The sequence below is a fragment of the Lycium barbarum genome, chromosome 6 (genome assembly GCF_019175385.1).
Source record: "Lycium barbarum isolate Lr01 chromosome 6, ASM1917538v2, whole genome shotgun sequence".
Classification (NCBI taxonomy): Eukaryota; Viridiplantae; Streptophyta; class Magnoliopsida; order Solanales; family Solanaceae; genus Lycium; species Lycium barbarum.
In genome coordinates this window covers 112709636-112724502 of record NC_083342.1, presented here as the reverse complement: position 1 = coordinate 112724502, position 14867 = coordinate 112709636, and the positions used below count along the sequence as shown (strand labels likewise).

At 31.8% G+C, this 14867-nt stretch overlaps 1 protein-coding gene across 1 annotated transcript; it reads left to right on the top strand.

The window, feature by feature from the left end:
- Nucleotides 1-11391: 11391 nt before the first annotated feature.
- LOC132645569 (glycerol-3-phosphate 2-O-acyltransferase 4) lies at nucleotides 11392-14537 on the top strand. Its single transcript, XM_060362613.1, has 2 exons — nucleotides 11392-12086; nucleotides 13475-14537. Exons 1-2 carry the CDS (start codon nucleotides 11454-11456, stop codon nucleotides 14351-14353), a joined length of 1512 nt encoding a protein of 503 aa, XP_060218596.1. The 5' UTR covers nucleotides 11392-11453; the 3' UTR covers nucleotides 14354-14537.
- The last annotated feature ends 330 nt before the right edge of the window (nucleotides 14538-14867 follow it).

Here is a 14867-nt window from a genome sequence, read left to right as displayed (position 1 = left end):
TATATTTGACATACACACTCAAATACACAACAACAATAACCCAGTGGCTCAAATACTCGCAAACACAGAAAATACACCCGAAAATACAGAGGCTTATGTGTGTATGTTTTTGTTGCGTCCTCTAAATTAGAAAAGATAGCTATGGTTGGTAAGTTTCGCTTTTAAGATAGTTATTCCTGTAAGTTTGCCTTAACTTTATCACGTAACACATTTTTAAATGTTCAAAAACTTGGAAGGCATCATTTTGGTGGGTAAAAGCAAAAATGGGCCGATGTCTAAATGGGCTATGACTATGTCTTGTTTCAGTGTTTGGTTATTTTGCTATGATTGACAATGATGTTCAATGTTGATTATGTACAAAAGCTGTTGTAATGCTTTATAACTTATTACTATGTTGCTTCTTGAGTTGATCTTATTTATTCTAGCTTCTATTTGAGTATTGATTATTATGTTTGCAATCCTTTTTGTTTAGAGCGTAACTTCTATCAATATTTCCACAATCAGATCACTTAGAAAATAATAATTAGTAATTCTTCATGATAAGTAGTACCTTTTTAGATATGATAATAATTAATTAACTAGTTAATTTTACATCATTGGTGGGGATTATACTGGGCTTGTTGACTTTAGGAATTTTTACTTGTTGTAGCTTCTTTTTAAGATGTAAATTATTAAGAATAACTACCCTTTCACTTAATTATAATTACCAGCTACACCCAAATACAGAAGTTGGAGTGGCTGAAGTGGTATTGGGCGAGGCTCTCCCCCTGCCTCACCCAGGTTTCGAACCCCCTAGAAATATTTATGTTCTTACATTTACATGAATTTGAATGTATATGTATATTTGACATACACACTCAAATACACAACAACAATAACCCAGTGGCTCAAATACTCGCAAACACAGAAAATACACCCGAAAATACAGAGGCTTATGTGTGTATGTTTTTGTTGCGTCCTCTAAATTAGAAAAGATAGCTATGGTTGGTAAGTTTCGCTTTTAAGATAGTTATTCCTGTAAGTTTGCCTTAACTTTATCATGTAACACATTTTTAAATGTTCAAAAACTTGGAAGGCATCATTTTGGTGGGTAAAAGTAAAAATGGGCCGATGTCTAAATGGGCTATGACTATGTCTTGTTTCAGTGTTTGGTTATTTTGCTATGATTGACAATGATGTTCAATGTTGATTATGTACAAAAGCTGTTGTAATGCTTTATAACTTATTACTATGTTGCTTCTTGAGTTGATCTTATTTATTCTAGCTTCTATTTGAGTATTGATTATTATGTTTGCAATCCTTTTTGTTTAGAGCGTAACTTCTATCAATATTTTCACAATCAGATCACTTAGAAAATAATAATTAGTAATTCTTCATGATAAGTAGTACCTTTTTAGATATGATAATAATTAATTAACTAGTTAATTTTACATCATTGGTGGGGATTATACTGGGCTTGTTGACTTTAGGAATTTTTACTTGTTGTAGCTTCTTTTTAAGATGTAATTTATTAAGAATAACTACCCTTTCACTTAATTATAATTACCAGCTACACCCAAATACAGAAGTTGGAGTGGCTGAAGTGGTATTGGGCGAGGCTCTCCCCCTGCCTCACCCAGGTTTCGAACCCCCTAGAAATATTTATGTTCTTACATTTACATGAATTTGAATGTATATGTATATTTGACATACACACTCAAATACACAACAACAATAACCCAGTGGCTCAAATACTCGCAAACACAGAAAATACACCCGAAAATACAGAGGCTTATGTGTGTATGTTTTTGTTGCGTCCTCTAAATTAGAAAAGATAGCTATGGTTGGTAAGTTTCGCTTTTAAGATAGTTATTCCTGTAAGTTTGCCTTAACTTTATCATGTAACACATTTTTAAATGTTCAAAAACTTGGAAGGCATCATTTTGGTGGGTAAAAGCAAAAATGGGCCGATGTCTAAATTGGCTATATTGGAGCCCGTTAAAGTAGCCCAAAGTTTCTCTCTTTTAATTTGGACCAGACTCAAGATTCCAAATAAAGACTCATTTACATAGCCACAGAAGTACATGTAATAGCTCCGAAGTCTTGGAGCCCGTTTGGATTGGCTTATGAGGTGCTTATAAGCTGTTTTCAGTTTTTTTGAGTGTTTGGCTGGTTCGCTTAAAGCCATTTTGTGCTTAAATTAAAGCCCAAAAAAATAATTGAGCCCGTTTGGCTTAGCTTATCTAAAACAGCTTATAAGCTGAAAACAACTTATAAGCTAACAAAAATAAGTTGGGATTAAGCCCATCCAAACAGACACTTATTTATGGAAGAATGACTAACCTACATATATAAAAGAATAGGTTATATTTACAAAATATGACGATACTTTTCAGTTTACAAAATATATTAATAAATTTGTTACAAAACATGTATGAAATTTCTGCTCAAGTTAGTTTTTTTTTTTCAAAAATATTTTTCTAAAACATATATTTTTCAAAAATATTTTTTAATTTTTTATATATATATATATATATTTTTTTAAAACAAATAATATTTTTTAGCTCAAGACTTAAAAAAAAATCGCTCAAAATTTTATGTATGAAATGTGTATATCTCGCTCAAGACTTAAAAAGCTCGTTCAAAAGTGTATGGAATGTGTATATCTCGTTTAAGGCTTAAATTTTAAAAAAATTTCTTCGCTCAAAGCTTAAAAAATTCACTCAAATTTTTGTGTATGAAAAATGTATATCTCGCTCAAGGCTTAAATAGTTCGCTCAAAATTTAGTGTATGAAAAATGTATGAAACGTGTATATCTCGTTCAAGGCTTAAAAAAGTTCGCTCAAAATTTTGTGTATGAAAACGGTATGAAATATGTATATCTCGCTCAAGACTTATAATTTCACTCACATTTTCGGTGTAAAATTCATGTTAGGTTTCTGAAAATTAATACAACTATAACAACATTGTATACAACTTTCTACAATATTCCAGGCTTAAATTTTCCGGTCACAATTTTGTGTATGAAAACTGTATTAAAAAATTCTCTCACAATTGTGTACGAAAAGTGTATTAAAATTTTCTCTCACAATTTTGTGTACGAAAACTGTATAAAGATTTTTGCTCACATATACACATTTCATACACAAAAATTTGAGTGAAATTTTTAAGCTCTGAGCGAGAAAAAAAATTCAAAAAAAAATTAAAACATAAAAATTAAAAAAAGTATGAAAGATGAAGATCCTTTATATTTTGTAGAACTATTGTTATGTTTTGTAAATAAGAAAAAATATCGTTATGTTTTGTAATATAGAGTCTTAAAGTAGGAGTGTTATGTCATTTTATTTATAATACAAAGCTGATCTCCGACTCTATATCTTTTGTATTTTTGATAAATATGTGCTAAGATTGATTATAAGTTCGACTTTGAGGTTTAACTCATTTTTTGGAAAACAGATCAAGTTCAAATTTATTAGACTTAAAATGTTTTGAACTCAATCATAATTTGAAGCTCACCGAAGACTCAAGTTGCGGTCAAACTAGATCAACTTGACTTTTGTAAAACTTGAGGTGAATTCGAAAACCTAAAGAAACACGTTGAAAATTAATATCCTATGGTCCATGGACCACGGTATCCAGTCTCTTAGTTATGATTCTTGAATATGCACCAAAACTAGTAGATGCAAAATACCAATCACGTGGATAACTTAGAAATATGTAACAGAAGAGGTTGAATTAGAGAATTCGATTGCATTATAATATCTCAATTGAACGGATTATTATAGATCGCATAACATGAAACCTATAAGGCCCAAAGCTTCAAGGAGAGTAACAAAAACCATATACCCCCGAGGCCCTGAATCGCAAGTTACACTAACGAATAAAATTTCTCATACTTCAGACCCAAAGTAACAACAATTTTTTGTGCGGAGTGTCCTCCAAATGCACTGGTCTTTAATTTTTGGCCCCTCAAAATGGCGGTTTTTAATTTTGTCAATTTGACCTAATACCATGAGGTTTGAGGTTCGAATTAGGGCTCAGTGAAAAAAAAAATCATAAGGCAGAATTTTGTAGCAAAGTTAGGCCTGTTCGGGAAAAAAGTTAGGCAAAACTCTGCCTTATGAATCCAAACTCTACCTTGCAATTTCTTTTTAATAATTAACTGAGCGGGGGTTCGAACCCGAAACCAAGGGGTTCTAGTGAAGGACAAAAATTAAAGACCACCAATTTAATGGGGAAAAAAATTAAAGACCACCCCAAAATAAGGACATTCTTGCAAATTGCCCAAGTAACAATAAGAATGTGTGAAAGTAGCTCAATTGGTTGGTTACCTGAATTCTTTTTTCTTTCGCGGATTGCCCTTCATTTGGGGTGGTCTTTAATTTTTGCCCTTCAAATTGGTGGCCTTTAAGTTTTGCCCTTTGCCTAATACCCCGAGATTGTGGACTCGAATTCCCACATTGTAATCCCCTTCCACTAAACCCCCCCCCCCCCCCCCCCCCAACCCCCAATGTAATAAAAACAATTTTAAAAAAAATGTGTGAAAGTAAAACCATTAAGAGGAGTAGAAAATGCTGCCATTTATAATTGCAACCTTCCAAAGAAGAACTTCCCCGCACATCAACCAATTCAACTTATCATAATTAAGTAATTTAGTGAAGTAAAAATATACACTATTAACTATAGTTGAATAATAATTGTATATGTTCAAACACATATCATGTATTCATTGGTTAGTGTAAATAACTGGTATTGATAAGTTTTTACCTTCCAACAGTAACTTTAATTTTAAATGTTGATTTTTTTTTTTTTTGTGCCTCGTCAGATTTGATAGTAGTAGTCTATTTCGCCCTTAACTGCCTTTTCAAGTGTCAATTAGCTTTGAGAGGTCCAAGGATTTAGGTGGTAGCTCATATGCCTAACCACGGACAATCCATTTTTCAGCAACAATGTTGAATTCACCCACATACATGTATATACACACATTAAACGCATATCATTGTTACACAAGAATAATGAATATAATGTTATAAAACTTCGCGTCAGTGGCTAAAATATTTGAATATATCTTTTTATAATATATATATATATATATATATTAGAAGAAAAGAAAAAGTTGAAAGAAAGACGGTATTAAAAGAAAATAAACAAGAAGGAAAAGGAGGAAGAGAAGTGGATATTAATTAATTAAGTGAGGAGGCAAATGACATATATAGGTGGAAGTTGGTGGAGCTGGGAAGCTGCTGCATCCATATATTCAAGTCAAAACTAAATTAGATATACATATATGTGGGAAATATGTATGGTCGATGGTTGGTGCATCTAATAAAGTACTCATACAATAGTCAATTAATGAATCAACAAGAAAACATGGGGACCTAGCTTCCTGGTTTGATCATCCATTTTACTGCCCAACTACTTCTAATCCTTTTCAACATTCAATTAGACTTCATATCTATGTCTCTCACCACCACAATTGGTTCTCACTAGTTCATCTAGTGATTCATTGTATTTTATACCTCATCTGGATGTCAACATATATAGTAGGACTTCCAAGATAAAATTGTTTTTATTTGAGCTAAAAAATTTCTTCGAGAACAACAATTCATTTCTTTAAAAAGAATATTTTTCGTCATACATAGTAGAGCTCAAAAGACATAATAGTATACTAGCAATCCATGCCCGTGCGATGCACGGGCTGAACATGTCTATTCACTTTAATTAGCCAGTCTTTAAGGTTTGTATTTTGAAAATAACTTTTAAAAACATTTTAATTGTTATTATATATAGCAACATATACAAAATGTATTTTATGTACTATCACTTTAGTTATAATTAACAAATGGAGTTGATGGAATTAAGTCTTTGAGATGGAAAGAGTCGGAGTTTTTTCCCATTATCATGACAATGAAAGTTGCTAAATTTTTTTCTTTTAAATTCTTTAATATTTTATATGTATACCGATAGGTTGATATGCATTTAAATTAAGTAACTGCTCAGATCCAAACATAAGAACCATTGTTATATATATTGGATTTTTTAAAAGCAAAACTAATTAAATATTTTTATTAAATTAATTAAAAAATATATTATAATTTTTTATATTAACAATTATAGATAAAACAAATTGTTACAAAGAAATCAAAATTAGAAAGATATATGTTATATCATTAATCACTAAATTTTAATTCTGAAATGAAAATATAAAGTAATGGAGTACATTTTATAAATGTAAAGAAATAATAATCAGAGACTGCAAAGGAGAGTAAACAAGTAAAGTATTGACAATGAAGGAAAACGGGGATAAAAGTGATTCCCTCCCTTCACTTTTATTGTCGACGTTAACATATCAAGAAAAAAAACTTCTTCTTATTTTCCCCTTCACATTAATTATTCATTTTCAAATTATTTTCTGAGGCTATTGAGACTATACACCAATAAATATGAATATTGTGATAAAATATATACTTTATTTATTAATTCTCAAAGAACGTAAAAAGTCAAAAGTGAACAAGTTATGTGTAGCGGAATTAAAATAACTTTTGGTACAAATTTGCATTGCTATTGTTCGTCCTCTTTCTACGTTTAAAGTATTGACAAAGAAGGGAAACGGCGATAAAAGTCACTCCCTCTGTTTACTTTTACTTGTCCACGTTAACATATCAAGAGAAAGAAACTAATATGGTAATTATTAATTATTATGAAACTTCAATTATGTTGATTGTGTATAAAGATAACGACTACGCATATATTATAGGCGTACATATTTGTATACATGTCATCCTTTTTTCTTGTATTCCTTTATTTATCATGGGGACCATCAAGCTAGCAACGCAAGAAAAGTGGGAAGAATCATGCAGAAGGGTGCTGGCCATTAATTTCCATGGAACTAATGAGTGAATATTTATGCGTTCTTATTATTAATTTTACCCTTTAATTACTCATTTTCAAATTATTTTCGAAGGCTATTGAGACTTACACCAATAAATATGAATATTATGGTAAAATATATATTTTCTCTGTCCCACATTACTTGTCACTTTCCCTTTTGCACGCCTCTTAAGAAATCAGAAGTAAAAGATGTATTTTACTGTCTTACTCCTATCTCTCTCCAATAAATACATTCTAATCAAAATTGACTATTTTCAAGAACATTTATTACTAAGGGTAAGATGGAAAAGATTTAATTAATTTTATCTTGGTTTTGTAAATGAACAAGTAATTTGGACATATATTTTTAGTAATGTGGCCAAGTAATATGGGACGGAGAGGATAAGATGTGAAAGATTTAACTAATTTTATCTTGGTTCTGTAAATGAACAAGTAATTTGGACATATATTTTTAGTAATGTTGAGTACTTCACTTATGAACAAGTAAAAGTGCACAGACGAAATAAATATGTGTCGGACAATTAAAATTGAAGTGCATGCTTGTATAGATGAGCAGAGAATAAATATTTAGTAAAAAAGTAGTTTAGTAATGTGGCCAAGTAATATGGAATGGAGGGAGTATTTCATTTATTAATTCTTAAAGAACTTGAAAAGTCAAAAGTCAACAAGTATAAGTGCACGGAGGAAATAAATGTGTCGGAGAATTAAATTTGAAGTGCATACGTGTATACATGAGAAGAGATAAATATTCAGTACTATGACGTATGACCACGTGGGATAAAAAAGTAGTTGGTTAAAATGTACAATTTATATAGCTTGTGATACAAATTTCTATTACTGTGTTAGTCCTCTCTTCATACTTACATATATTAGAAATAGAAAAGAAGAAAAATATAGAATAGAAAAATAGACATATATTTTTAGTAATGTGGCCAAGTAATATGGACGAAGGGAGTACTTCATTTTTATTCATTCTTAAAGAACGTGAAAAGTCAAGTATAATAATGTGGCCAAGTAATATGGGACGAATAAAGTACTTCATTTATTAATTCTTAAAGAACGTGAAAAGTCAAGTAATGTGGCCAAGAAATATGAGACGGATGGAGTACTTCATTTATTAATTCTTAAATAACGTGAAAAGTCAAAAGTGAATAAGTAAAAGTGTATGGAGAAAATAAATATATGTTGGATAATTAAAATTGAAGTGCATACATGTATACATGGGAAGAAAATAAATATTCAGCAAAAACGTGAAAAGTGAACAAGTAAAAGTGCACGGAGGAAATAAATATGTGTCGGAGAATTAAAATAGAAGTGCACACGTGTATACATGAGAAGAGAATAAATATTCAGTACTATGACATATATCCACATGAGATTTATTAATTCTTCAAGAATGTGAAAAGTCAAAAGTGAACAAATTAAAGTGCACGGAGGAAATAAATTTGTGTAGGAGAATTAAAATTGAACTGCATATATCTATACATGAAAAGAGAATAAATATTCCGCTAGAACACGAAAAGTCAAAAGTGAACAAGTAAAAATGCACAGAGGAAATAAATGTGTCGGAGAATTAAATTTGAAGTGCATACGTCTATACATGAGAAGGGAATATATATTAAGTACTATAACATACATCTACGTGGGATATAAAAATAGTTGGATAAAATGTACAAATTATAGAGCTTATGATACAAGTATTCATTGAGTGTACAATTTGTAAAGCTCATGGTACAAGCTGGAGGAGCAGTGTTCGTCCCTCCTCCACGCTTATATATAATAGAAATATTTTCCTTCACTAAGTCTAAGCTTTCAAATCGCTTTTTGATTCTTCTTATCTACACTATTTCAGAATTAAATTTTTATACCGTGAACAACGTAAAGAGCGTGTATATATATTATCAAATTATTTTTTTAAAACGACTATAAGCAACTAGTTAAGCTAAATAAGTGAGCCGTAATCTGAAAAATAGGTAATTAAGTACTCTTAACTTGTTATGACGGATTAAGCTAATAATAAAATAAATGTACACTACCACAATATATAATCGTTGGACGAATTTTTCTTCGCATCTACAGCAGTAGGGCTCTTCAGTTACTCTCACTGGATCAAAAAAAAAAAATTCCGCTTAACCTTTTTTTCTTGAGTAAAAAAAAGTGTCCACTTATCAAATAAAAAAAGAATTAACCTTGTTTTTCTAGATTTACCCTTGTTAAGTGTCATATGATCAAGTCTCAATGTCTATTTTAATTAGGGGTAATTTAGTCAAACTACCTATTTTTGTCTTGGAGTTAGTATTTTGTTAAGGGGTGTGCAAATGCCTAAGTGTACTCTTTTTTTTTTTATCCGGAGGGAGTAATAAATAATAAACTCATATGCTCTGTTGGGATAGAATGACTAAAATAGACACAAAAAGACCTAAAAGTCATCGTATTAATTGGTTGTAAAAGAAAATTGGAAAGTATAAATAGCTAGCCAACTACAAATACAAATAGAAACACCAACCTGGCCTACTCATTAGACTTCCATGTACTCAAACAAAACCAAAAGAAGAATTAAAAAAAAAAAGAAGTTTCTTTTTAATCAATCCGCCAATGGCTGGCATGTTGATCTTATAACTAAGACTTATACATAATAATTTCAACTTTACAAGGCTAAATTGAATGCGGAATAAGTTTATTGGAGCCTAGCTATATATAATATCGTGTCGTGATGGTAAATTGATATGCCCAGGGTTTCTTGTTAAAGTGGATAATGTATAGTTTAAAAAATTGGTTCTTCTCCCCTTATGTTTTTCTCGGCAATATTATTTTGAGAAATGATCTTTCTAGTTTGAGAAAGAAAAATCAATAAAAACATTCCTTTATTCTGATGCTTCATTTCACAAACTTTTCTTTATTTATTATTAGGACGTATATATAAGGCAATAATATAAGTACAAATGTTAATTTTTTGTATTAATTTGGCCCTCCAATTTAATATATTTACCTAGAAACTATATATATGGAAAATAAGAAAGAGAAAATGGAACAAAAGTTGTATATGTGATCTTAGCTTGCTACTATGAATCACTAACAAGGTTCAAGATTAAGGAGCTTAACTTAAACATCTTTTTATAATTGTGGTATTCGGGTCAGCTTGCGCGCATCTCAATTAGTTCAAATGGTATCTACTATGTCCAAAGTCTCACTAGTACATGTATCGCATAATTTGTTGGATAGATAGAAAGTAATCACCTAGTGTTTTTGCCTCCGCTGAGATTTGCACATAAGATCTTATGATTCTCAACCCACTTCGTTGACCATTAGGCAACACCCTTGGTGCTTAACTTAACACATGATTGCTCTTCTAATTTCATATTTTTCTCCTTGAAAAATTAAGGCAAAGCTCTACAAAATTTGCATTAAGTTAAGGATATTTTGGTCTAAATATGCAAAAAATTAACACCACTAACTTTTTTTATGTGAATGAGAGGTTCATTGTTTTACCAAAGAAGAGGATAAATCTAAATAATTGCTGCAAATATTAAAGCATCTATTTTTCTGCATCAAGAAAAATACTACTCCTTTTACTTATGTACTTTGGATTAATACTTCAAGTTCATTGGCCAAAAAGCTCAAGTACACGATCAGTTCCAAAAATAATAAATGACCACCAAACATGACAGCTTTGCAATTAATAGCACCAACAAATTAGAAAGAAGTAATGCTGATAGTGAAATTGAAGGACATAAAAGTCTAGTCGGTTGAGAAGTGAGTCTAGAGTTGTCCCAAGTCACACTCAAGAAATTGCTGATATGCTTGGCAAGAAGAAAAATGATTATTGCTTTATTTACATCAAATTGGTGACACTGACAACAAAGAGGAGAACACATAAATTCAATTAAAATTCATATCTGCATATTATTTGATGTAAATATTGAGTGTGTGAACACTTTTTTAACGGTAATCCAATTTACTTTCTTTCACATTTCATATTGATCAGTTCCTTTGTGTCATTATATTCCTAATTTAGCAAATTTTCTTAATGTCAAATCAAGCATGATTGCTTCCCAAATATGTAAACACATGTCTTATTTCAACAAACTAAATTCATTTACATCACTAATTATATAGCATTCATCCAAATGCAGTATTTATAGTACCAATTTAACTTCTATTAGTATAAAAATCTCAGTTATGAATATATAAGTAAAATTATTGAGAAAAAATTATGTCTGAAACTCTGAATTCACACCAAATGTTGTACATAAGCTTGACTCTGGTAATTCAATAAATTTCATCAATTTTTAAATATGCAAGTCAAATATAAATTTAATTCTCATCTTCACAAAAGATACAAAAGCACAACCAAACACCAATATAAGCATTAAATTCAATCAGGGACATTTCCGTCTTTTAACTAATCTTACCTCCAAAAAATTCCCAACTGTAAAAACCATACCCGTGTCCCACAAGGGACATTTCTGTAACTTCACACTCAACCACCTTCATTTAAATCAAGACCTTCCCTCTCCACAACCCTCCATTATTATTCTTACAAACCAAAAAAACTCTCTTTTTTTCTCTCTGTAACACAAAAATGTCACCTCCAAAAATCAAGAAAACCTTCCCATCAGTAACAACATGTGATACCACCACCATGAACAACCACTCTGTAGCGGCTGATCTTGACGGAACCCTATTAATTGGCCGTTCATCTTTCCCTTACTTCATGTTAGTAGCCATTGAAGCTGGTAGCCTTTTTAGGGGTCTTATCCTTTTGCTTTCATTCCCTCTCATCGCTATCGCGTATGTTTTTGTGTCTGAAGCATTAGCTATTCAAATGCTCATATATATATCTTTTGCTGGACTTAAAGTAAGGGATATAGAGCTTGCTGCAAGAGCTGTGTTACCGAGGTTTTACGCGATGGATGTGAGGAAAGAGAGTTTTGAGGTGTTTGATAAGTGTAATAAGAGGAAAGTCGTGGTTACTGCAAATCCAACTATTATGGTTGAGCCATTTGTGAAGGATTTTTTAGGAGGTGATAAGGTTCTTGGTACTGAGATTGAGGTGAATCCTAAGACTAAGAAGGCTACTGGTTTTGTGAAGAGTCCTGGGATTTTGGTTGGGAAGTGGAAGAAGTTGTCGATTTTGAAGGAATTTGGAGATGAAATGCCTGATATTGGATTGGGTGATCGTGAATCTGATCATGATTTTATGTCAAGTTGTAAGGTATTAGCACTAATTTAATTGCAACTCAATAGTTTATTTTTGATTACTCTCTCTGCTCTTATTTTACTTGTCATGTTTGTCTTTAACTCTTATTTTACTTGTCATGTTTGTCTTTAACTCTTATTTTACTTGTCATGTTTGTCTTTGCAAAGTGTTTAAGAACACTTTATCCTTTGTTTTACACATTAATCTGTTTTTAATAATGAGAAGGATTAAATAGAAAACATAATTGGCCTTAGTTCTTTCTTAGTTTTATAAAATAACAAGCATTTTAGAACGACTATTTCTGAAAAACATGACGAGTAAATAGGAATGAGAGGAGTTTGACATTATTACTATTCGCAGAGCGGGTGATTGTCTGGTGATAGAGAGTTGGATTATGATTTTATGATACTTTTTATCTAGTTTTTAAAGATGCAAAGTTTATTTTAAAAAGATTTAAAAAATTTGTATTTGAATTGAAATCGAAATAAATTAAAAGATTTGACCCTTGTACTCTGAACTTGTCATATTGAAGGAGTATATCTTTATTTCTTTAAGAGAAATCTAGAATCCTTAACCTTTGATTAGTATGTACATAATTCCATTAACCTTTAGATTAGTATACTGAAATTCTATAGACAGAGAATGTGAATGAAGCTTTTGTCTCATATATGTGAAATCTAACAATATTTAAATCTTTGACATTTAGCTTTTCCATTTCTATTTTTAGCAAATTGTATTTAATACTGATATTTAAAAGTGTACTTAATTAGAGCTTGTTCCAACTTGTGCATAATGTTGTTAACCAAACATTGCTAATTTTGCAAGCACAGTCCACAAAGGGACCTTAAACTTTTCATATTATTGTTCTTTATAATATTCTCAAGTGGGGGTTGCGTGAAGAATTCTTATAGATGTGATAATAATAATATGTCTTAAAATGGAACCTTATATTTGATTTCTTGTAAGAATCAATAAATAGAAAAATGAGCCTCCAGTGAATCTGGTTTTCTTAAAACTTTATTGACTAATAACTTAAAGTATCTATGGGGCTGATTGGTTACAATGCCCATTTAATGTAGTGGTTGAGCCAAACATGTGAAAAGTAAATTGTGAGGGGCCTCAGCAATTAATCTCCTACCTGCCACTAAGCAGAATTCCAGTGGTCCTTCACCTTAGACATTGATATACATGTGAATACAAGTTGTAAATGGACTTGATTTCTTTTTGGTTTGGTCATTTATGGATTGTTAGTAGTTGGTTTTTCTTTATTGAAAATAATAAATGCAACTGAAAACCATATTGTTACGTCAAGATTTCATTTGACCTTTGTGTAATATGTCAAGTTCTAACCAACAAATAGGTGATCTACATCGTGTTTAGTCTAACATATGTATGTCAAACAGGAGGGTTATATGGTACTTCCTAGCAAATCAGCACAACCAGTGCCACTTGATCGCTTGAAAAGCAAATTGATCTTCCATGATGGTCGCCTTGTCCAGCTTCCAACTCCCCTCAATGCATTAATCACCTATATTTGGCTGCCATTTGGATTTGCTCTCGCGGTGTTTCGTGTATACTTCAATCTCCCTCTCCCGGAGCGCATTGTTCGTTATACATATGGGATGGTCGGGATCAACCTTGTGATCAAAGGCCCTCGACCACCTCCACCATCACGAGGAACCCCAGGGAACCTCTACGTGTGCAATCATCGTTCAGCCCTTGACCCCATCGTCATTGCTATTGCACTTGGAAGGAAAGTGTCCACTGTCACGTACAGTGTCAGCAAGCTCTCTAGATTCTTGTCACCAATTCCAGCTGTTGCTTTGACACGTGATCGCGAAGCTGATGCTGCAATGATCAAGAAATTGCTTGAGAAGGGCGATCTAGTTGTATGTCCCGAGGGGACTACATGTCGCGAGCCGTTTTTATTGAGGTTCAGTGCTCTTTTCGCAGAATTAAGCGATAGGATCGTGCCAGTTGCAGTGGACTCCAAGCAGAGCATGTTCTATGGCACATGTGTCCGCGGGGTGAAGTTTTGGGATCCATATTTCTTTTTCATGAACCCGAGGCCAACTTATGAATTGACATTTCTTGATCCGTTGCCAATGGAAATGACCGTCAAGGCTGGTGGAAAAACATCAATTGAAGTAGCCAACCATGTGCAGAAAGTGTTGGGTGGTGTTCTTGGTTTTGAGTGCACTCAGTTGACAAGGAAGGATAAGTATATGTTGCTTGGTGGAAATGATGGTAAAGTGGAGTCCATGTACTCCAAGAAATCCTGAGTTAAACTTCACTGGAGATGGTATTATAGATGATTGATTTGGGGGATTTTGCTAGTAAAATTTGTGTTTCAACATTATATAGAACTATGCTGTTGAAGGGGATTTGTTTTTACTACATGATTGGTTACTGTATTGTATTCAATAGACAATTATTAATTGAGATCAAATTTGTTCCTGGACTAAATTCTCTTTACTGTTGCTGTGTTTTTCCTCCTTACTTTTCTTGTTTCCACGCTCAAGTGCAAAATCAGGACTACTAAAATGCTTTTTTAATTGTGACTAATGTAAGAATTTTGCACATTTTACATGTAAGCATTGTTTAAACTTTAGAAACCTTCCACCGGAACTCTTTCATTTTTTGAATTACAAAAAGAAACTTCATTTTATTTTTCAAATAAAAATAAATTATCATACCATTATAATTAGTCCAATATGTTATTATAACATCTAATCATCATCATCTATTACAAGTCCCACATGGGTACAATAGAAGAACAAAATCATTAAGTTTAAG

What these genes read in the sequence shown, in the direction of transcription:
- LOC132645569 (XM_060362613.1), top strand. Translation starts at nt 11,454, where the DNA reads ATGTCACCTCCAAAAATCAAGAAAACCTTCCCATCAGTAACAACATGT. An exon ending in ATTTTATGTCAAGTTGTAAG is followed by an intron (nt 12,087 to 13,474) that starts GTATTAGCACTA and finishes TATGTCAAACAG; the next exon opens with GAGGGTTATATGGTACTTCC.